The 23,762-nt window shown below is 46.9% G+C and overlaps 1 protein-coding gene across 2 annotated transcripts in view; it reads left to right on the forward strand.

The window, feature by feature from the left end:
- Positions 1–23,762, forward strand: part of LOC119394399 (uncharacterized) — a 275,463-nt gene that overhangs the window by 200,053 nt on the left and 51,648 nt on the right. For both annotated transcript variants that reach the window (XM_037661694.2, XM_049415773.1), the window contains one exon: positions 15,097–15,314. In XM_037661694.2, coding sequence (XP_037517622.1) covers positions 15,097–15,314 — 218 coding nt within the window. The remainder of the gene's footprint in view (positions 1–15,096; positions 15,315–23,762) is intronic.

The raw sequence follows: 23,762 nt of genomic DNA on the forward strand, positions 1-23,762 counted from the left end.
ATCTAAGTACACGGGCCTCAAACATTTTCGCCTCCATCGAAAATGCAGCCGCCGCGGCCGGGATACCAAAGAAGGAACACATATGCACAGGACAGGCGTTACTCGCAACTAAGCTTCATTTAGGAAAGTTTCCCTAGATATATACACAGCCAAGTGGCACGCGCAGGCGCACTGCACGTACGTTACAGCCACAGTTACAGTTATGCTTATACCTGTCCGTTATGACCGAGAACGTATGCACGTTTCCAGAACCCGCGTGGATGTGTAGAACTTGACGGTAAAACTGGTAAGCGCAAATAAACAAGACAGGGACACAGGAAGAATGAACGTGGACAGGCGCTATCCATGTGTAGAAGGGGTTCTTGACAGTTCTTGAACAAAGTCATCGTCACCATGATCAGTGAGCACCAGCAGCTGGACCGGACTTGTTAATCGGATTCGTTCGTGATCGCGGCTATAAAGAGTCTAAGTGAAGTGAAGTGCGAGGTATAGTGCAGCTGGTGGAAATCCTGGATGCCTGTTACGATGAAATGATCTACGATGCCTCCTGTCGTGGACGCGGCAGCGAGGTCTTTTGATGCCCTCTCCACATCTAATCCGTCCTTCACGCAGTATAAGGACCAAGCGTTGTTGGGTCTTGATAAATCAATGTCAATGTCACCGGTAATGACGAGAGACCTGGTTCTCTCAGGCAGAGTTATTGTAGGAAGCATTCACGCCGGTTTTTGCGTAATCCGCTTGGTCCGCGTTGCGGAGCACGTGGACGAGTGGATGGTAGTTGAGCGTCTTCCAGGGGTGTTCTGTCTTCTGTTTCCTCACTTTCCTTGCGTCCGCTGCGGTGGTGTAGCGGTTAAGGTGCTCGGTTGCTGACCCAAAGGTCCCGGGTTCGATCCCAGCCGCGGCGGTCGCATTTCAATGGGGGCAAAATGCTAGATGCCCGCGTTCTGTGCAATCTCGGTACACATTAAAGAATACCCGATGGCCAAAATTTCCGGAGCCCTTCGCAAAGATGCCTTTCATAATCATATCGTGGTTTTGGGACATAAAACCCCAACAACTATAATTATTAAGACTTTCCTTGCGTGTCAATGTGTGTGTTCGCGGTTACTGTGTTGCTTGACACTCTGTATCACCTGTGGCACATACCCGCATAACATTAACTCTGGTTTACGGGTATTTGCCACACGTGACTGAGAGAAAGGGTTTTATGACGTACGCGACAGGTATTTTGCGTTATTAATTTCATGACCAGTGAATCGTGTTCGTCATACACTGTTCCCCTGCTATGCCAATTTTGGAATATTACAAGTTATGGAGACGACCAGGAGAGCGCCCAGACGTAGGCGGCTAGATAGATAGATAGATAGATAGATAGATACGTAGATAGAAACGGCCAAAGTCGCTGAGGTTCGCTAAGAAATGCTTCGCATTTAAAAATTCGGTAGATCCCATGTACCGTGGGAGTCGGTGTTGTGCGAAGCATGCGGCGGGATGGTGACTGTGGCGTAATTTTTTTTACTGAGCGACAAGTTACAAAATGACGCTATAGGTCTGTATAAATTTCATACGCACATATATATGTTCAAGAGCTGCATATGTGTTATATAACCAGCTGTTTACGGTTCGGTAACACTGCCAACGGCAAAGTGGGTATTACCAACACCAAAAGCGGTAAGCAGATATGTAGTGCTTATACTTGTCCCTTATGATGGATAACGCAGCCACATTTCACGAGCCCGTATGCATGTGTGGAACAATTTCTTGACAGTTCATGAACAAGGTCATCAGTGAGCACCAGCAGCTGGTCATGACCTGTTATAGGATCCGGTCGTAACCGCGGTGACGAGGGGTCCACGTGTAATGAAGTATGAGGTATAGTACAGCTGTTGGAATTCATGAATGCGTCGGTCATTTTGTCGACAAATTGTCTGTAGATAGAGCCGGCGACGTCTCGGAACCCGAAGTCACCCTTCGCGTAGGTTAGGTATAGGCCGTCGAGGCTTGTAGGCCAGAATAGTGCTACGTAGACTAACATCAGTGGATGGCGCTTGTCGTATTCGTACACTACCTGGTCGTATGTGGCCTACGTGGCCTAGTCTACAAAGCGGCTGTCAATCAATATGGCATCATCCTCGGTTAGCATGTGGCCATCGCCCAGCCTCGTAAGAAATCAAGAGTACACTGCGTCGTTCTGGCGGACTAAGTGCACTTTACGGTGCGGTGATGTGGATATCATACGTAACTTTCATTCATGTATTCGTCCGGGGTCGAGCAATGCTTCAATATAGCTTGCGGAATCATAGCAATACAAATGTAATGTATATTAGACTGCTACAAAAGCGGAGCCAACACTGGAGCCACAGACTTTAATCTGATATGATGCCTGTATCGTAGGAGTACACATCGTAGGAGTATCACGTATTGTTTATTCATTTTCTGTAAAATTAGATAGCAGGCACCACAACCACAATTGACGCGTCGAATTGATATTACGCCTGCGTAGGCTGTTTTTCCAAACCAGTTTATAGACCTGGCGTGGCTCTGTGGTTGAATACCTGACTGCCACGCAGAATGCTTGGGTTCGATTCCTGCTGGGATCCTAATTTTCATTCTTTCCATTCGTCCGCTCAACGCTGCCGATGTTGGTTTTTCTTAACGCTCTCGCATTTAAGCTACCAATGTCTGTTCTCGCTGTTCTTAGGTAGATATAAACTGTCAATCACCTGTGGCGCATACCCGTAAACCGCGGCCTGTGGTAAACGGGTATGTGCCACACGTGTCCAGTGGAAAGCGTTTGACGACGTACGCGACAGGATTTTCACGTTATCAGTGTAATGACCCGACAGCCGTATTCGTCAAATTCTCTTACCCTCCCATGCAAATTTTGGCCTACACCAAGTTAAGGAGGCGATTATGAGAGCACCCAGACGTAGGCGGCTAGATAGATAGATAGATAGATAGATAGATAGATACGTAGATAGAAACGCTCAAAGTGCCAGAGGTTCGCTAAGAAATGCTTCGCATTTAAAATAACTTGCGTACGGTGAAATTACGTGATTTTGTGAGACACCTCTCTTTTATATGAAGGTTGATTGCATTACCTACAGTAAATAGTACGTGTATGCCCTTAAATCATTTCGTTTTAGTTACTTTATCTTACAAAAAAGAGCACTGTTTGTCAGATTTCCAGAATCTGCCAGACGATCAATAAAGTTCTTCCATCTATTCATCTGCTTTCCAGAAGACTTCATGCACGGCAGTTTTAATATCATTAAACCGTCAGGATTTATCAACAATTTCAGCCGCTGCAGTGGCCTGTGCGCTTTCGTTCGGAAAGCACGGTAACACACTATCCCTGTGTATCGGTGCTGCTTCTTGACTTCAGCAAAAATTCTAGGTAATAAACCTGTCTAATTAACATGCGAAGCATTTCACTCTCGCAAATTTCGAGTAGCGCAGCAACCCGCCACGGTGTTCTAGTGGTTACGGAGCTCGCCTGCTGTTCCGAAGGTCGCGGGATCGAATCCCGGCCGCCATGGCCGCATTTTCGATGGAGTCAAAAATGCTTGAGGCCCGTTTACTTAGATTTAGGTGCACGTTAAAGAACCCCAGATGGTCGAAACTTCCTCCTTTTTCGATGTAGTCAAAAATGCTTGAGGCCCGTTTATTTAGATTTAGGTGCACGTTAAAGAACCCCAGATGGTCGAAACTTCCGGAGCTTTCCACTACGGTGTCCCTCATAATCATAGCGTGGTTTTGGGACGTTAAACCTCAAGAATTATTACATTATCGTGTATTGGCATTTGGAGACAATATAGCAGTTGTTTATTAAACCCTTTATTTCATTAATCACCAACGAACCAAAAGCCTAGCGATTCTTTATATGAAATGTGACAGCATATACTTCACGCATGTCGAACGACTAGGTTATATTGAAAGCACAAGCGTCATCACAATGCTGGTTCTTTTCGATAGTGAGAAGAATATGAGTGGAAAATTTGCGCAGCTTTGAAGCATCAGGGAACGCCGCACTGAATAAGAAATGCGAAGTGCATCTCGAGGAAATGTCGGGCGGCCTGATGTCACGGATACATATAAATTTAATGCTGTCCGAAGGAAAGCGAGGAGCAGTGAGCTAATTTCACTTTTTCGGATTTAAATATACATGCATGTGTGCGTATATTTCCTTCCTTGAACATGGTTACTTCCGCTTTGCGGTTAAAAAGGTTGCGTTCTAAAATGTATGACAGGATACCGCTCCAAATCGCTGATTTACTGCTCCAAAGTGAGGTGTTAGCTGCTCCAGAGGCTGCGCCAAAGTGGTTTCGGTCGGTCACATCACTGCTCTCCTTTCTAATAGCGTGTTTGCGCCTCGCTTGCAGTGTGTCATTTACGACTTGTCTCACATCAGTGAAGCGCGCGGGGAAGGAATTGCGACGTCAACATCACGGAGTGCCAACTTTGACAGTTATTTCTCCTGAAATTTACATCATTACGCTTGAAAAGTTCACTTGTTTAGCTCTCTTATTTCCAACGCCACAGCACTTCTAACAAAACCCTTTCTTTATCTGGAAAACTAGGAGACGTCATGTTTCGGCTGCCCTCATGGCGATATACGCTTCGGCTATTTCGTTGACATCTTTATATCTGCCCCTCACGAGAATCACGTATTCGCTGAGCGAAGGCGCCGTCCCATTCTATATGGTGGAGAGCTGATGGTCCCGAGAATTCTCGCATAAACTAGGAGAGACCGAATATTCCTATCTCAGACTTGTACTATTGTTCGCTTCGAACCTACAAGTATACAAAGCTGCTTAAGTATTTACAAGATTATTAAAGTCAGGCGGCAGCGCTATGAACTTTTTATTGAGGAAAACACTTGAATGTCTACAAGAACTGTGACAGGCACAATTACCGTGGTATGCGGTCGAGTGTTTCAGTGCGACGCCGTCTCACACCTAAAAATCAGTCTCTACTTGCACATTGAAGGAACAAGCAAGCAAAATTAATTTTTAAAATTATTCTATTATATTTACCCTATGGGCCCAGTATCGGCTATTACATATAGGGAACCATCAAAAGCATTGATTTTGCTACAACAGCAAACATAATAAGGGAGAGAGAAGTAAGCATAATAATACATAAAGCACACAGTAATTTCTCCATTGCAGACAGATAGTGAAATTAACAATAGCGTAATGTAATGATTATACAATGCAATACTACTAGGTCAACTTGCAGACTAGAGTAAATAAAACAAGAACATGACCGATTTCAAAAGTAGCGAAGAATCAGTATATCAGACAAAAAAATCAAGTAGATGGTTTGTTAATACATCAGCTAATATGGCAGGTACGGTCATTCATGTACGTTAGTAGAGCCGTTTGAAAGGAATCTAATTTGTTAATACTGGCTATGGCTTGCGGAAAGTCGTTCCACTCATTAATTGATGAAGTAAGATGTGTGTGCAAATGTTTTTTAGTCCGAGACAACAATGAGCAAACTTTGTGTTCGTGGTCAGTACGGGAGGAGACAGGGGATGCTGAATGAATGAATTTGCGTGAAAATGAACTGCTGCTAAAATGAATGCTGTGAAAAAAGTTAATCGCGGATATTTTGTCCATATTATGAGAGGTAAAATGCCAAGTGATCTTTTCACTGATGACCCACTGCGATACCGAGAATATGAGCACGAGATGAATCTAGCGGCTTTATTTTGAATAGATTGCAGTATGTCAGTAAGGTAACTTAGTAGGGGGGGGGGGGGGGGGGCGAGGGGGAGGCATATGTCAGAAGCGCACTCTAATATCAGTTTTCATATTCGCAAGGTTTTTTTACAGGCATGTAAAGTCTAGCGCGTGAGAGCCTTTTTTTTTCCACTGCGCACCATAAAAATACGGCTGCCAGTACAGGAAGCGAACCCGCGACTGCGATGTACTCCAGCCACTTTCTCACAAAGATGCATGTCAGTCCTATAGTTTCATTATATCGCACATCACATATTACTGTGCTGCTGTTTAGGCTATCGAAGAACACACTGAATAAAAATATTTGCAGCAAAAGTTAATATACTCCAAGTTCATGCTCTATCATGCCCAGCAAATGAGATTAATTTATGTTTTCTTTACGCAAAATGTACGGTTGTTTGTGCTGTTTGCGCTAGAAGAGGCACTAAATTATCGAAAGTTCTCAAAGTTGGACATTTCCTTCTTTTCTTACCCTTATCCCCGGCTTGTTCATTCGAGCAATGAAGCGTGCCCAGAGTGCGGTATTAATCGCGCATCATTTTTCAAATTCGCGGTGGTCACGTCAAGCGGCAACACCCTGGGCGCTGCGCAGCCATCAATTTAGGAATATTTATCGCCCTCATGCGGCGGAGGGTGTCATGCGATAGCGGAGTGTTAGAAACAAATTGCCCTTATAACCTGAATATAGGGATTTGTTGCCGAATTGCATTGTCACTAGCTCTGCATCTATCAGGAATATCTGGCTACATGGAGATTTTGTTAGTGTGTAATAGCCACCCATTATTTTATGTCACTTTAAAGGTCTTTTGCACATGTGCGTTCCCCACCTCCGTAGTCTCAGATGAGATACAGCGCTTTTCTGTATTTTCTGCGCACTGCTCTTCATTTATCAATTGTGTATGGTTTATTAAGGCGAAAGTGTTATATGCCTCACCAAACGCGAAACGGTACCGTCAGCGGCGTCGGCGTCAACATGGGTGATGAAAAATGATCATGTGATTCACCCTATGACGTCATCATGAAGCCACAGGCCGTCAGAATTTGTGACGCCACCACGGCATCACTATGACGTAGCATAACGCGATGTCGCATGATGACGTCATCAGATGAAATCGTCTTTTAGTCAGAGGTGGGCCGATACCGGAGGCACTACAGAATCACGTGAGGTACAGAAAGCTTCCGATTCTTCCGATCCGGAAGGCAGTTCAAAACGACGTTATGTGCACAAGGGCTTCGGGGGCGAGGGGGATTAATACGGTCGAGTGAGAAAAAAAATAATATGGTCTTCGCCTTCTAGTCGTCACGGGCTATTGCATAAGGGGCCGCGTGGCTTTTTAACACGAAATTGTTTTATGTACGGGTCCTCCAAGACATCAATTGCGTATTTCAGTCATGGATATGACGTTGATAAAATGGACGCTAGCAGATGAGAAAGAAAAGAAAAACTATAAGAAAAAGTTCCGCCGCCGGGAATCGCACATGCGACCCCTCGGTCCGCGTCGATAAGGGCCCGGGGCACTACCGACTAAGCTAACGAGGCACATGCACGACACTCCACAAACGCGCCTTATATATCTCACGCATTCTCTCTCGCATGGTGCTTTCTGTTGGCGGGGCAAGGCGGGCCGGGTACGGCACCGCCGCCTGTGAGCCCTGACGTGAAGCAATGCGTCATGACACATACCAGCGCCGATATGCAACGATTCGGCGACAACGCAGTCAAAGCATTGTCACTGATCCCGTTAATGGAGATAGCAATCGCCGGGCGGATTCCAAGGGCTGGCGTCTCGGCCCTCCGAAAACGCACCACGAAAGCGCGGACAACTTAGAGTTGGTCCTTTTAGTGCACCAGCGAACGCCGGTTGTGGTCCAAAAACTGAGTCAGAGCCGAGAGTCGATAACACAAACGAAATATATTCTCAGTCAAGGCAATACAAACATCACAAACACATGCACACTCGGCTGGTATCAGTTACAACTCAAAATATAGCTCAGATGGTGTTAAACATAACGGGAACTAAACAAACAGATCCCGCGCTACAAATGCAATCTCATGCATTACAACTATTCAAGAACAGTTAAAGTCCTGAATATTCAACGGCGTATCCAGTCCACAATTTTTGGACGGTACTTGAATACTTCTCTTCTAGGAAACACTCACGCCAACTCCAGCGCTGTCTGTCGTTGCTCTTTCCGTCGTCGTAAGTTGTCACGGCTCACACGGCGTCATCATCCGATTATTCCCGATCGACGATCGACTAAACGCACAACATTATAAACACGTCTTGTTTGACTGACGGAGCCACACTCGCCGTAACTTCACCATCTCCGGACCGCCTATCTCACTCCGTCGTCGGTGCACGCTTTTATCTCCTCTCCCCCGGGTTCCAGAAGCGTCGGGAGCGTTCTTCGGCGTGCAGCACAGCCAAAGCTAGGGAAAGTGCGAGAAACTTTTCGCCGGTTCTACTAGCGGCGGCGTCACTCGGCGTCGCGTCATGCTTTCCTTCTAGAAAGTATTCCAGGCTTTGCCGGCCGTTTGATCTGAGACTGCTAGTGGGCGAGGAGGATGCGGCGCGTCGGCGTCTTTTAATACTTGTTTTTTCGTTCGCACTTCTTGGGCGAGCGATTGGTGCCGTGCTATCCAGCTGCCATTTGAAAGTGGCTACGTGCGCGCTTTATTGACGCGCTCGTTTGTGACTGGCATGGCTTCCGAAATTGCGCGCAATCTCAGAAGCCATGCTTTAACTGCGTCTCGGTACCAGCGAGAGCACTGGCCGTGATGGTATCGGGGAGTCGCTCCAGAGGGAGTTAAGTTCTTTGCGTTTCGATTCGTGTTAACGTGTGACGGCTCTTTGTCGCAGTAGTACAGCTTCTACAGGTACCAACGGTGTTTGTCCGCCGCGGACTGTTTCAAGTGTGACCGCACCGACTAATAAAACTGCTGTTACAAGCGCCGCAGAAAGGCAACGACGTCAACGGTCGAATGTCGTGCTTTGGCGGAGCGAGGCAGTGGACAGCTGGACCGGGAACGTTTGCGCGCGTTCGCGGCTCAAGCTAGAAACCCCTGCCTCCCGTGTAGCTGAAGCTCAGTTTGGTAGTGTATGCATGAGCGCAGGCGCAGCTTACCCTATTACATGGGAGCGCACACCATGCAGTTTCTTTGCCCAATTGACGGAGCTTTGAAGAAGTGCATATCGAGCACCATGAGTTATTACGTGCTTGTTCATGTCATCATTGCGCGGGATTCATGATACGCTATGTCCAGGTATATGCTATCAACTTCAGCTAACACAGTGCTTACATCATGATCGTGGGCGTTAGTCGTAGATATGATGTGCCACTATGCATTAACGTGGGTGCATCTACGTCAAACAGTGGTACAGCTGCCAAACACCAATAGACATTTTACAAGCTCTCATATGCCACTACACAATAAGCACTACTTCCGTGAAAACACGTTTGACTTTCGTGTTATACCGATTCCTATGACGGAGGGATCAGCCATGTTAAATGCGAAGCATTTCTTAGCGAACCTCTGGCACTTTGAGCGTTTATATCTATCTATCTATCTATCTATCTATCTATCTATCTATCTATCTATCTATCTATCTATCTATCTATCTATCTAGCCGCCTACGTCTGGGTGCTCTCATGATCGCCTCCCTAACTTGGTGTAGACCAAAATTTGCATGGGAGGGTAAGAGGATTTGACGATTATGATTGCCGGGTCATGACGTGAATAACGTTAAAATCCTGTCGCGTGCGTCGTCAAACCCTTTCGTCCAGACACGTGTGGCACATACCCGTTTACCACGGGCCGCGGTGTACGGGTATGCGCCACAGGTGATTGACAGTTTATATCTACCCAGGAACGGCGAGAACAGACATTGGTAACTTAAATGCTAGAGCGTTATAGAAAACCAACATAGGCAGCCTTGACTCAATGAATGGAAATAATGAAAATTAGGATCGCAGCAGGAATCGAACCCAAGCGTTCTGCGTGGCAATCAGGTATTCTACCACTGAGTCGCACCAGGTGTATAAACTGGTTTGGAAAAACAGCCTACGCAGGCGTAATATCAGTGCAACGTCAATTGTGGTGGTGGTGCTGGCTATCTAATTTTACAAAAAAGCAATAAACACTACATGATACTTCTACAATGTGTACTCCTACGATACAGGCGTCATATCAGATTAACGTCTGTAGTTCCAGTGTTGGCTCCGTTTTTATAGCAGTCTAATAAACATTACGTTTGTATTCCTGTGATTAAGCAAACTATATTGAATCATTGCTCGACCCCGGAGAAATACATTAACGAAAGTTACTTATGATATTCACATCACCTCACCGTAAAGTGCATTTCGTCCGCCAGAAAGACGCAGTGTCCTCTTCATTTCTTACGAGGCTGGGCGATGGCCTCATGCTGACCGAGGATGATGCCAGATTGATTGACAGCCGCTTTGTAGGCTAGGCTACTTAGGCCACATACATCCAGGTAGTCTAGGAATACGACAGACACCATCCACTGATGTTCGTCTACGTAGTGCTATCCAGGCCTACAGCCTCGATGGCCTATACCTCACCGACGCGAATGGTGGCTTCAGGTTCCGAGAAGTCGCCGGCTCTGTCGACAGACAATTTGTCGACGAAATGACCAACGCATCCACGAATTCCAAGAGTTCTACTATACCACATACTTCACTACACATGGACCCCTCGTCACCACGATCACGACCGGATCATATAACAAGTCATGACCAGCTGCTGGTGCTCACAGATCACGGTGATGATGCCTTTGTTCAAGAACTGTCAAGAACTTCTTGCATACATGCACACGGGTTCGTGAAACGTGCATGCGTTCTCGGGACACGTATAAGCACTACATATCAGCTTACCGCTTCTGGTGTTGGTAGTACCCACGTTGCCATTGGCAGCGTTACCCAACCGTAAAGACCTGGTTATATAACACATATGCGGCTCTTCAACATATATATGTGTGCGTATAAAATTTATACAAATCTTTAGCGTCGTTTTGTAACGCGTCGCTTAGTAAAAAAAGTTACGCCACAGTCACCTACCCGCCGCTTGCTTCGCATAACATCGACTCCCAAGGTACGTGGGATCTGCCGAATTTTTTTTTATTATATTTTTTATCACTGAAGTATTTTATGACATTTGCCCATTCTCTCCCACCTTAATGTTTTATTCATGGTGACAAACACCACGGAGAATACATCACATTGCCAATCACTTCTGTGGAATACCGCAAGGTGGTGGAAGGGTTATGAGGGGGGAAAAGGCGCAATACACATAAAGAAGTCACAGTATCACCGCGAGGGCGAAGCACTGAATGCGATAGGACCAAATTGTTATGTTATACAAAGTAATATTGGTTAGATACAATATCGTGTAACTATACAAAACGCTGGTGTATGAGATTACGACCGCTCCAGGGAGAGAGGCGGATTTCGCACAGTCTCTTCGCGTTGAGAGTGGAGCACGTAGAAGAGTGTACGAGCCGTCCCCTGAAGCCTGCCGAGATAACGCGCGCGCCAGCGATCGCGACCGGGCCCTTATGTAAATGTTCACAGTCGCTACTCGAAAGACACCTGCCCCCTCTCCCGCGTCGCTTCATGCTCCTTCAAGATGGACGGGCTCTTTCCTCTCTGCTTGAGCATTATGTGACGGCAGGTCTCGCACGCGGGCTGATGTCACCGCATGCGCCGTCTGAGCGACGGAGATTGGCCTGCTCGTTTGATTTCTGCTTCAGCCGCGTTCATCGCCCCCGCCCTTTTACCCGCGGGTACAACATAGGATGTTCAGGGGGATATTATCAATTTGGAATTTATACGGAACATGACGGCGACAGCGACGCCAACGGCAAAAACCCGTCGATATTGTCTATATAATTCCTATCGCAAAAATACGAGCCAATACGCATGCTAATAGTGGTCGTTTTCATAGAAGGAAAGAAGTAGGTATTTATCTCATCCAAAGCCGCTGACTGTTCCGCAAGTTTTTCACTCTCTCCACCTGTCTGTACACAGTAACCCGAAAGTCGTGAGCTCTAGGGTGGTTGCGCCAACCGTCACATTCTCAATATGTTCTCTCTTTTTTTTTTTCACGACTCCGCGGAACGTGCCCCGTCATGAACGAGGACGCTTCGGTGGCGTGGCTTGTACTGCACGGGGCAGTTATCATCCGATGAAAATTTTGTGCCGAAGCACAAGGCCACAGTTTATTTATTTATCGAATAAATCCAAATTTCATTTTTAAGTTTGTATTTATTTCTTTATTTATTCATTCATTTATTTCTTTATCATTCTTTCATGTATTGGTGGGATATAGCCGTATGTATCCACAGAAATCTTTTTCTTCCTTTTCACCCGCCACGGTAATCTAGTGGTTTTGGTGCTCGACTGCTGACCCGAAGGTCGCGGGATTGAATCCCAGCCGCGGCGGCCGCATTTCAGTGGAAGCAAAATGCTTGAGGTCTGTGTACATAGATTTAGGTACACATTGAACAATGGTCAAAATTTCCTGAGCACTCCACAGCGGCGTCCCTCAGAATTATATCATGGTTTCGGGGCGTAAAACCGCAGCAATTATTATTATTTTTCTCTAATGGCGTAATCTTCCCTAAGCCTCTTTCCCTACCGCACGTGTGTTCTTTTCGTCAATGTGGATGGATAGCTCTCAGCCCTGTGTGCACTTGATCTGTTGCTTGCTATTTCATATCAAGACAGTAATCTTCATCAATCATGCCAGTTTCCTTTTGTATGCTATAAGAATACACTGTATTCCCTTGAACACACGGAAACAAGAAAAAAAAGTCCTAGGGATGCGACATTAAACAAGAAAATGACACTAAAATGAATAACAAAAGGCAACAACATTTCTCTCAAGTATAATCCAAGCCAAATGCGCATATGTGAATGCGCCGGTAAGCAGCTTTGTTTAATATAATTGCTGGGGTTTTACGTCCCAAAACCACTGTATGATTATGAGGGACGCCGTAGTGGAGGGCTCCGAAAATCGCGACCACCGGGAGTTCATTAACGTGCACCTAAATTTAAGCACACGGGCCTCAAGCATTTCCGCCTCCATCGAAAATACGGCCGCCGCAACCTTCGCGTCAGTAGTAGAGCGCCATAACTACTAGACCACCGTGGCGGGTAAGAGCTATGTGCACAAGCGTGCGCTGAAACAGTATAACAGCTAGGACAGCGTTATCAAACTAATATTTTCTGGGGTTTTACATCCCAAAACCACTATATGTTTATTAGGGACGCCGTAGGGGAGGGCTCCGGAAATTTCGACTACCTTAGGTTCTTTAACATGCATTTAAATCTAAGTACACGGGCCTCCAGTATTTCGCCTTCATTAAAATTACGTCCGTATTATCGTCGATGCAGTTATTTCGGCAGGGCACAAAAAGAAATGTATGTTCTTTATTTTATTGCGATAGCCATTATATGGACAGACTCGACGGGTTTTTGCCGTCGCCGTCATGTCCTTCTGGTGTGAAGTCCAAATTGATAAGACCCCCCGCGCATTGCATGTTCTATCGCGGGTAAAAGCGCGCGAGCGGGGGCGACAAACGCGGCCGAAGCAGAGATCAAACAAGCCGGCCCATTTCCGTCGCTCGGAGGGTGCATGCGATAACATCACCCAGCTCCGGAGGCGTGCCGTCGAAGCAGACAGGAAACGCCCCGTCCGTCTTTAACTACCCTGAAAAGACGTGAGGTTGGGCGAGGAGGGGGAGGTTGTCGCTGGAGAAGCCACTTTGAACCACGGTGTAAGAATATTCAGGTGTTGACACTGCGCACGCCTAAGCGGCCAGAAAATGTTCGGTCGTCGGTCCGTTGAACGGTGCGCCATCTAGTGGCTTGAGGCGGAGTGCGCCGCGCTCGCCGTGCCCTCTCCTGTTGCTCTCTCGATTTCGCCCCTCGACGCCGCTTGGCGGATGCACATTATCCAACAAAATGGCACAAAAAATGCACGTTATCAGCAGCATGCGCGTTGCTATGGAGACGACTGCCCCGCTTTTCGTAGCGCCCTCCAAGACGGCACCGATGAAACTGCAATTCATTTGATAAGAACCCGAACATTATCTGGACGCGCGTGGATTGCGGTTTCCCATGCGTTGGGGGAAGAGTGTCATCACCTGAGTATATTCTTACACCGTGCTTTGAACTTGGAATCTAAGGGCGTGGTCGCGATCGCTGGCGCGCGCGCTATCTCGAAAGCCGTCACAGCGGGCGGCTCGCATACCTTCTACGTGCTGCGCTTTCAGCGCGAAGTGACTATGCGGAGAGTATCTCTCCTTGGAGCGGCCGTATTCTCTTACACCCACGTTTTGTAGTTACGCAAGCTAGGATACAAAACAGTTAGCTGCCACCCTCACTTCGTGTAACGCTAAAATTGTTGCTATCGCATTTATTGCTTCGCCCTTGCGGTGAAACTGACTTTATTTTTTTTTTATGAAATCCGCAGTAAGAGCTCGCCGCCACTGTTCGTTTTTCTTTGTGTTATCTAACGTGCGCTGCATTTTTGTCATTTGTACCTGCATATATTATGAGCGATCACGGGAAACTTAAACATTATCTAGCTGATCCGAAACAGCATTTGGACTTATTAAGCGAGAGCCTGACACGTCAGTCGTTGAATTCTAAGCATAAGTCGACCGAAGTGTATAAGAGGAAAATTATAAAGCTGCTTATACAAATTGGCATAAGGCCTAAAACATAGCAACTGATTGAATTATATTCCATATTGTTCGCGTTTTAAATTACGCTGTCATGGACACAATCTTTTTCTTAAGTTCAAGACAAAATGTAGACAGCTTGCACAAGTGGTGCAAGGCTCCACTAACAGCTGAGCTTGTGGCCGACCTAGATGTGTCGGCTTGTACAAGCTCTACTAAGTCGTTGCTAGGTTTGGTTAGACATTTCAAGGCTTGGCTATTTGGAGCGCAGAATTATACTACGTGGCGAAGTGTCGTCTTGACTACGTGAAGTGAAAGGATTAATTAGCAAGATATTAATTAACAACTTCTTAATTTGCTGAACCAGAATTAACAAGTCCTGAATCAGAAATGTCTTAATTAGCATAACATTAGTTAGCGAGGTCCTAATTAACAATTATCTTAAATAGCAAGGCCTTAAGGAGATTAAGAAGAGTACGAAGAGAGAGAGCGCCTGCCAAGCAACGTGCTAAAAGGTAGAGATCAATCATGATGATGATCGTTTTTGTTCATTCTGCAAAGCCTAACCTCGAGCTTAAACAGCACCGCTGCTAATATATATAGTCACGTACAATCGCCCGCTGTGTTTCTTCTTCCGACAGAGCCCGTTTCGGCACATCCGGGCGCGATCGCATGGGTGATGCTGCCTCGCCGTCCCCGGGACCCGCCGTGCTCAGCTCTGTGGACGGGTCCCTGGCTCAGCCACCGGGCGCCAAGGGAGGAGGACCCGGATCACGGCGCACTTCACGCAACTCGGTGGACTACGCGGCCTCGCGTCGGGCTAGTTACGGCATGCTCGCGCCGCCTGCGGACTCACAGAGTAAGCGTTGCTTTTCTGTCGCTTTATGCGCCCCGTACTATGCGTTTTCAAAGCAAAGCATCCTAGGTGAAACTTCTTCTCGGACTGCCCGCCATAGGCGAATACACCAGAGCCTCACAGTGCACCCATCCTTCTTGCTGCTGTCGGCGCTTATGACAAAATGAAACGCGCTTTTCTCTTTTGTACTGTTGCCCCGTCGAGCGTACGTACAAGTAGATCACTGGACAAAGAGAGTTTCCAGGGATCACCGCAATAAACTCTAATGCTATAAGAACGAATTTGCGCACCCTCCCCCGAAACAGCTGCTTTACCTTTGACTACATATTCTTTGTTTGCGGCTGTATGAGGCGGCTAGACACGATCAATGTGAACGGCGATTCCCGTCAAGAAACGTGTAGCGTTATGGCTGTACCCTCTCGCTACCCCTGCGAATATCTTTACTGTTGGCCGTTCCACGGCGAAGCTCGTTTTCCGCGAGTTTTCCTTGAGTGTCTTTCGCCAACTGGAGTCGCGTTCTACTGAATTCCTCAAAGAGTGCGAAGCAGCACAGTACTTGCGCCGTTTCACGGCTGGTGCTCTCGCAGCTTGTCCACCATCTCGGCAGTTTGTCGCTTCATGAGGGTAAGCCATGCTTGCTTGGCTCTCTTGGCAATAACCACGGTTAGGAAACGCGGTGACGTCTGCTGCGGTTACATCTACTTTGTAGCTACCCGTAACCGTGGTTAGGCGTAGCCGTAGTTAGCTTAACGGCTGTCCGTTTGACAGGAGTATAACACTCGCGCTTTGAAGAGAACTAAGCACAAAGGCTATCCAGCAGCTGAGAAATGACAAATTGCTTGCTCTTGCGTTGCGCTGTTGAGCTCCAGGTCAGCGGTTCTATCCAAGCTACAGCGACTGCATTTTGATGGGCTTATACACAGTACACGGGAGTCCCGATCCATCGACTATAAAATATGATGATGATCACGGTGATAATTTTTGTGTCGGTTGCCCAACCGCGCTTTTTCGTTGCCTGAAATGCTAAGTTCGCAGTCAAGTGCTTCTTTTCGTACTTCACATGATGCGCCTTGCGGCTTATTCTCCGAAACTGCACGATTTGGAACTGTGACTCTGGAGACTGGTCCTTCACTGAAGCCCTGTACAAAGAAGGGACGAGCATAAATAGTTGCATGAACAGTTTATTCAATATCTTTTGAACAAGTAATAGACGCGGTGGTGGCCGGGGGTGGTTCTAGGGTGAATGAAGGCTTTTGACATAAACGAATCTTTGTATAAGGTGTTGAGGGTTGAGTGCGCACCAATTTTCATGATCCCGGCAGAGTAACACGTAACGCGGGGTAACACGATCATCCCTCCGGGCTAACACGTAAGACAGATACACAGAATACAGGAAATGCAGAAAGGTTGACTAGACTTTGTCCAGTTTGCTACCCTACACATGGGGATGGAAATGATGGTCAAAGAGAGAGAAAGAGAGAGAGAGAGAATAAGAAGGGAGAGTTGGGTTCATTTTGGGACAGCGCAACAGACGAAAGGAACACAGACACGCGGACACACAGCGCTCGTGTTGTTAAATCTTCTGTTTCTTTCGTCTTTTGCGCTGTTCCAAAAGAGAGAGAGAGAAAGCATTTGTACACACAATTCACTATACGAATGCGCAGTGCAGTGTGTCTGCAGGCGATTACTTAATAAATTGCACTAAAAAACTGCACAAGGGCTCGTTTGATTTCATGCTGGTAAGCTCAGACATTCGGCTCCCGATATCTTCTGTAAAATGCCGATTATAAAGTCTGTTGAAGGCACAATGGAGTTCCTGGCGACGCTCGTCAAATGGTGAACAACGGCACGCGAAGTTATCTATAGTCCCTTCCTATATGCAGCAATCGCATATGAGTTAATCCGCCACTTAAGTGAGACAGCCGTATGAGTTGGGGAATTCTGCGCCGACCCATAGCCGACGCAGCACTGCAGCGTCATGTCGAGAAATTTGGTTAGTACTTGCAGTTGTAGTAATGAATCAAGGCTGTATAGGCGTCGGTTGGAGTTTGGCATGTGAACCATACTGAGCTAGCGTGATACTATGAGTTGTGTGGCGAAGATCTCTTACAGCGTCTGCTCTTCATTATGGCAGGAGCAGTGTCGGTGCTCCGTAACAGGCACATCGGGCGGCAATATCGGTGGGATGGTTACTCATACCACGACGTCTGGACAGGCCTTGTAAAATTATGCTATGACCTTCATTACTAGCGCAATGACAAATTTTATTGGCGTGGTACACCGACCTAGTGTAGTTTCAACGTCATAACCTTCACGCGCTTTGCCTATAAATATTACCCATTTACTAAAAAATTCTTGTGCAATAAATTGCATTGCAGCTCGAAGGGCGCTGAGTTCGGAACCTCTAGTGACACGTAAGATGGCTGACGAAGCAGCTCGTCTTTGAGGGCCTCATTAGTACTATAGAAATTTTTCTGGAAGATAGTTCCGACGACTTGCAAGGTCGGTTAGACCAAGTGTTCGCTTATTGATGAAGCACTGTAATGATGGGAACAGCTTGACGAGGCAAAGAGATCATCGCGGTCCTGGATCGACTCAAGGGGTCTGATAGCACTTTCAGCAGCACTGCAGTAAATTTATCCCACTATTAGTGTTAACAATTTAAAGTATCTGCTCTGCTTTCTGTGGTTCATTACTTACTCGCTTCATATGATTGTGTATGCAGCATACACACGTGATAGTTTTGCGGCGTGACGTCCCACAGTGTTTTAACAAGCTTCTAGCTGTTAACGATATCTGAATTATCAACAGCCCTTCCTTACGCTTGTCGCTGTGCGAGCTTGTGAGTGCGTAATTTTCTGAAAGCAACGGGCGGCGAACAGAGGCTGCTGCGGCGTGGGCCGCGGCCGAGGGCAACGCACTGCGGTCTGGCGCGTTGCAATGGTTCGGTGGCACTGGGGGAGTCGCGACGGCGAGGAGCAGTCTCTGCACGGGTCGCGCATGGTCTCGCGCTGCTGTTTTTATTCGGCCGAGATTGGCGGCAGCGATCGATGACTTCCCAAGAATAGACCTCCGGCCGCCCCCGCTGCTGCTCGCGGACAAAAAAGCGTGCAGTCGACACTTCTCTCCGAGTTTTCCACGCAGTGCACTCGGATGAGCGGAACCGGCGGAAGAAACCCTCGAAAAAGATCGATCAAGTCTCGAAGGCGCCTTACTCGCTTTCGTTCTGTCTTTTCTTCGGATTTTGAATTATGAACTCTTAAAAGATCACGCTTAACTTGGGAATATCGCAATGGAGGGTAACGTCAAGAGACTTCGCTGATTCCTGCAAACGGCACGTGGTTAAGATGGTTCGCGCTATTGAGCTCGTGCTTTTTTACCTACAGTATTACTTAAAATAATATCGAATACGCTTTGTAAGGTTTCCCACTTTTCGATCTTCGCGCTCACGTCGTGAAGTACTTATTTATTGGGAATGGGGACAGAAATGGAGTATGCGAGTCTGGTTTAGGCAAGCTACGGCAATACGGTAAATAAGTGATCATTCTGTTTCTTTCGTTCTGCTCTGCTTGTGGTCTTGTTCTTCGTCGATACAATCAAGAAAGCTAGGCAAGCAAAATACGTGTGGTTACGCATTAGGAAATAATAATAGCGCTTGTTATATCGTCCCTCTATTAGTCTGTTTATTCCCTAATTTTATTTATTTATTTATTTATTTATTTATTTATTTATTTATTTATTTATTTATTTATTTCTTTATTTATTGTACCCCTATCGAAAGAAACAGCGTCGCCAGTGCCTCCCAGTGCCTTTCAGCGCACTGGGTCGCACTGGAAACGCTGTACAGTGTGTCCCAGTGTACTACAGCGCGCTAGGAGGCACTGGGACAAGTTGTACGGCGTGGCCAGTGCCGCCCGGTGCGCTGAAACACGCTGGGAATACTTTACAGTGTGGCCCAGTGTCTTACAGCGCACTGGGAGGCACTGGTCACGCTGTACAGTGTCTGCCTGCGCACTGGGAACACTGGCAGCACATTGGAAAAAACTGGGTGCACTGGGTGGATTTCATATAAGATTTGGTATTGGGTCGCGAGAAGTCAAAAGAAAACTTATCAAATATCTTAAAAATATTATTCTATTCTGTGTTCTACACATATGTAGCTTTAGTTTTGATAAACGACGGACGTACGTATACACCGAAGCAATCATCTGCCGAGCGCGAGCGCGCGCACTTTCTCTGACGTGTGTGATCGAGTGTCGTGAATGTAGTTCATGTAACTGCATCGAAAAAAACTCATTCGCATATCATTCGCAACACAATATGACATTAGTATTAGTCTGATAATAACATCAACCTACTCTATCAGCCAGTCCAGTCCTTCCGTATGGACTCGTACCGCTGAAAGCCGCACGTCACCGGCAACAGCGAGCCAATATAACGCTCAATCTCTGCGTTTTTAGCTTCTGATTCATGTACTCGAAGGTGCAAATATGGCCTCGCTTGAGTGAGATATGATCGAACCTGCATTTGAACGATTATTATATTCTTCGTAATTGAATATCCACGTTCATCACAGCGATCGCGGCGCACGGAGTACAGCTCTAAGCCTAACAGTCGGTTCGGCTAGGATGAACTACGGCGGATGTATAGTACGTGGAACGTAAACAAAATGGACAGAAAATATGTTCAAACGGCTGACGAAAACTAAAGTGCTCAGTGTGCAGGTCAGAGGCACACTGTTTTTCACGTAGGTATGACTAACTGCTTAGCGAGTCGGTGCGATTGCCGCAACACATCTGCGGTTACGCTAAAATTTTTTGCGGCAAAACGTGCCAGATAGACGTTCTGATCCTAGGCAGCACATGACAAACAAATTAACTACCTCCTCTTAGGTTCTCGCGAGCACGAATAGACTGAAAACTGCGTTTCTAAACGAGAAAAATGAAAATACTGGCTACCGGAAGTAGTTATAACATGAAGAAAAAAGAAACTGCCTACCGTCTTTCAGGTGTGGTGCAGCGGTAACGTGTCAGATTCGGGATGCACGGTACGTCGAGGTAATGGGTTCGACTCCCGCTCGCTCGGTTTTTCTTAAGTTTTTTTTTTTTGCTTGTTTCTTTTTGTCGTAGTTCTCGCCTTTCGGCCCTAATTACGATCTGGGTATGACCACAGTTTAAAAAAAACAATTTCAAAGCCCAATTTCGGCCCGTAACGGGTGGCCCAGTGTGCAGTGCGCCAGCGTCCAGTGTGCCGCGTGCAGCGTGCCAGCGTCCAAGTACCCAGCGCCACACTGGTCCAATAAACAGGTATGGCACTGGGCCAGTGCCACTGATTTTCCAATAGGGACCGTTTGCCAAGGAATTTTACAGAGGTATTTAAAACAAGGGACAGCCGATAGCAGAAAAGGTAATTGTTTTTTGAGCCACGTATTCGAACACGAAATACATTCTCTATGACACGTGTTCTAGAAGTAAGAATAGTTTTCTATTCAGAGTAGAAGGTAAAACTACAGTTGTCTGTTATTCTCCTAAAAAGACATGTCTTGCATTCAAACATTTCTTCTGGTCTGTAAACTACACACCACTACCCTTCCAACACAGTCGCTCAGTGTGGTAAAAGTACAACGAATCACTCGACGTCTACTAGCGTGAAGAGCAATAAATGAAAAAAGGGACACCTGCCAATCTCCTAAATGGATTAATAACTTTTCTTAGAGGAAACACCACGGTCACACGAGCCTGCTTGAAACTGCCCAGGCATACAGCTAGTATCATGGTAAGTTACAGAAATGATACCTCACCTGCGGGCCCTCAAGTTTACCCAGAGGCGCCGGCTAACAGAGCTGCAGGCGTACTGGTGTACCACACAAATCATGAAAAGAGCGTGCAAGTGCCCAACTAATAAATTTAGAAGAATGACGCCTATATACCTTTGGCGACTTCGGGAGAACGACTAGCCCCACATTGATGCAATGTGCTAACATATGTTGCAAGACAGGCTGGCAAATATCGTCACTGGTACAGCTCATCTACTGGAGGAGGACCGTGCACTGTGTGATTCAGCGAGACTGAGACATGCATTGCAAGTCCACAGAAGTCTGGCCTTGATAAGTTTACCAGCAAGTTAAAAAAAAACGAACTTGGGGCAGCAGCTACGCACTGGTGGTCAGAAGACTGGGAACAGGGGAGCTGGTGGCGTTCCCCTCCTCCTTTCTCCTCACCCTCATTTCCCGTCATTTTGCTGTACTATACTATAGATGGCTACGCTATGCATCACCCTCTCCCCTCTTTCTTTCCCTCCTCCTCACCTTCACTTTCCCACCAAGAACGCATACATATGGCTGCCCTAAATGCTTGTACTCGGTAGTGGTGCTTGCCCTATTCTTGTGGCTCATATCCACCCGAATTTTCTGTACGATCCGCGCGGACACACGAAAAGCTTAACAGCGGTGCTATAAAAAGGCACAGTTTCGACGCAAGGCCGGAGCAATGAATGCGATAGCAACGTATCGGACTGTTATGCAAAGTAAGGAAAGCTATCTCCTGTAGCATCCAACCTGGCGTAACTCACAAAACGCCGGCGTAAGGAAACAGAACCACTGCAGCGAGCGAAGCGACCTTCGTGCTGTCTATCACTTCATCGCAAACAGAGCGGACAAACGGGCATGTGTACAAATGTGCACGCCGTCTGCTAATCCCTGCCACTAAAAGCACGTGAGACCGCGCCCCGCCATGCAACCGTGTCTCTGACAGTTCAGAGCTGCCACTTAGGCTCATAATAAGCGGAATTGGGCTTCATTTCACGCCGAGTCACTTGTAGACTCTTACAGTCACTGTCGCGTTTTAAGGTGGCGGTTCCACTACCACCATCTTGCCAATAGTTCGAAAAACGACAACAGACGACGCCACTCATCCACGTTTGCAGAAAGCGAGAAAATTGCGCGCGCAAGTATGGTCAGCGTCGCCTCGCGCGTGTTTTATATGTTATATATGTCGCGCTAGGTCACGGAAATCGGCCGACAAAAAGCAAGGAGCACAAACGCGGACGGCGTCTTTCACCTACAATCGGGGCCAACTGTTGGCGTCGTTTCAACGACATGACGATAAGTGCCCCAGTTTGTAAGGACAAACGCTCGCTTCCTATTGCAGCCCTTGAGAAAGGACAGCGCAGCGTCTAAATACAATCGCTTCAGAACAAAAGAAAAAAAAAACACGCACACACACGCACACTGGTGCGTACAACAGCGTGCACTCACACACGCACACACACGCGCTCTCACCCACACGCACGCGCTACGCTCTCACTAACGCACTCACTCACATAATATAATGTGCCTCAGTGAAATAGTATTGAACAAAACATCAATCAAACGCTTCGCAGCGTTTCAGTGGAATTGCACGGCCGCTACTAAAACAATCATTTTGGTTCATTTTAGCGACCGTGCCAGTGACTTTTATAGCATCGCGCGAGCGCATGTCTGTTGTGTGTGTGTGTGGGGGGGGGGGGGGGGGGGGGGGGGGCGTGCTTTTGCTTATTACAATTGGAGGAGGAAAAAATGGACCGACAGATTTCAGCAAATTATAATTCGAGAGTTATCTGCGAAATTTCATCCTCTCAAACTGCAATAAACGGTTACCAAAATAAAGTACATCTTGATGATCAGTTGAACACATGACTACCACTAATTACCGGAGTTAGAACCTCCTAGAACACATGCTTCTGCCAGCGAGACGTTTGACAATGAATGCGTTTGCGTGAGGAAGAAAATGATTTTTCCATGTGAGGCATGATTTTTTTTCTCTTGGGAACAGTAATAAACCAAGATGGTTTGTGCGTTGGAGGGCAAGACACCTCGTTATTTTCATCTCTTTGTTCTCATTTGTAACCTTTCGCGACGCTGTGCAGGCGCGTTCGTGGTCGTCTCGCACGAGCGTTTACAACGATGAAAGCCAGGGGCAAGACGCGCGTAGTCACACATACTGCTGACTGAACTTCTTGTATAGCTTCCACAGCGTTGCATATATTGTATGAAACTGAGTATAGGTACATCGGCCAGCGTAGGCGTGCACACGAGGGGGCTGGGCGCCCCCCCCCCCCCTTTGGAGGGAGAGAATACAACATTTATTGGTAGAAATAAGTCGCTATTGGGGGTGCGCCTCCTAGTCCGGAAGTCCATTGGCTCTTGCCGCCGCCCGGGCACGACGGTCGACCGGCTTGTTGCTGCACTGGTTCAGAGCTGGACAGGGTCGCCTTGGGGGCTTACATGACCGGTCATGTAGGCTTTTACAGAATCCAGTTTTTATTTATGCTTGTTCTATAAAAGCATGAATACACTTATTTGTTGTGGAAAGCTGTGGTTTTCCTTTATTTTGACTTGCAGGCACCATCGACAAGATTTCCATTTAGGTTGCCGCAAAAGTTTTTCAACAAAATGTTCGTCAGTAGCATATG

This window comes from Rhipicephalus sanguineus, chromosome 5, assembly GCF_013339695.2.
Source record: "Rhipicephalus sanguineus isolate Rsan-2018 chromosome 5, BIME_Rsan_1.4, whole genome shotgun sequence".
Taxonomy (NCBI): domain Eukaryota; kingdom Metazoa; phylum Arthropoda; class Arachnida; order Ixodida; family Ixodidae; genus Rhipicephalus; species Rhipicephalus sanguineus.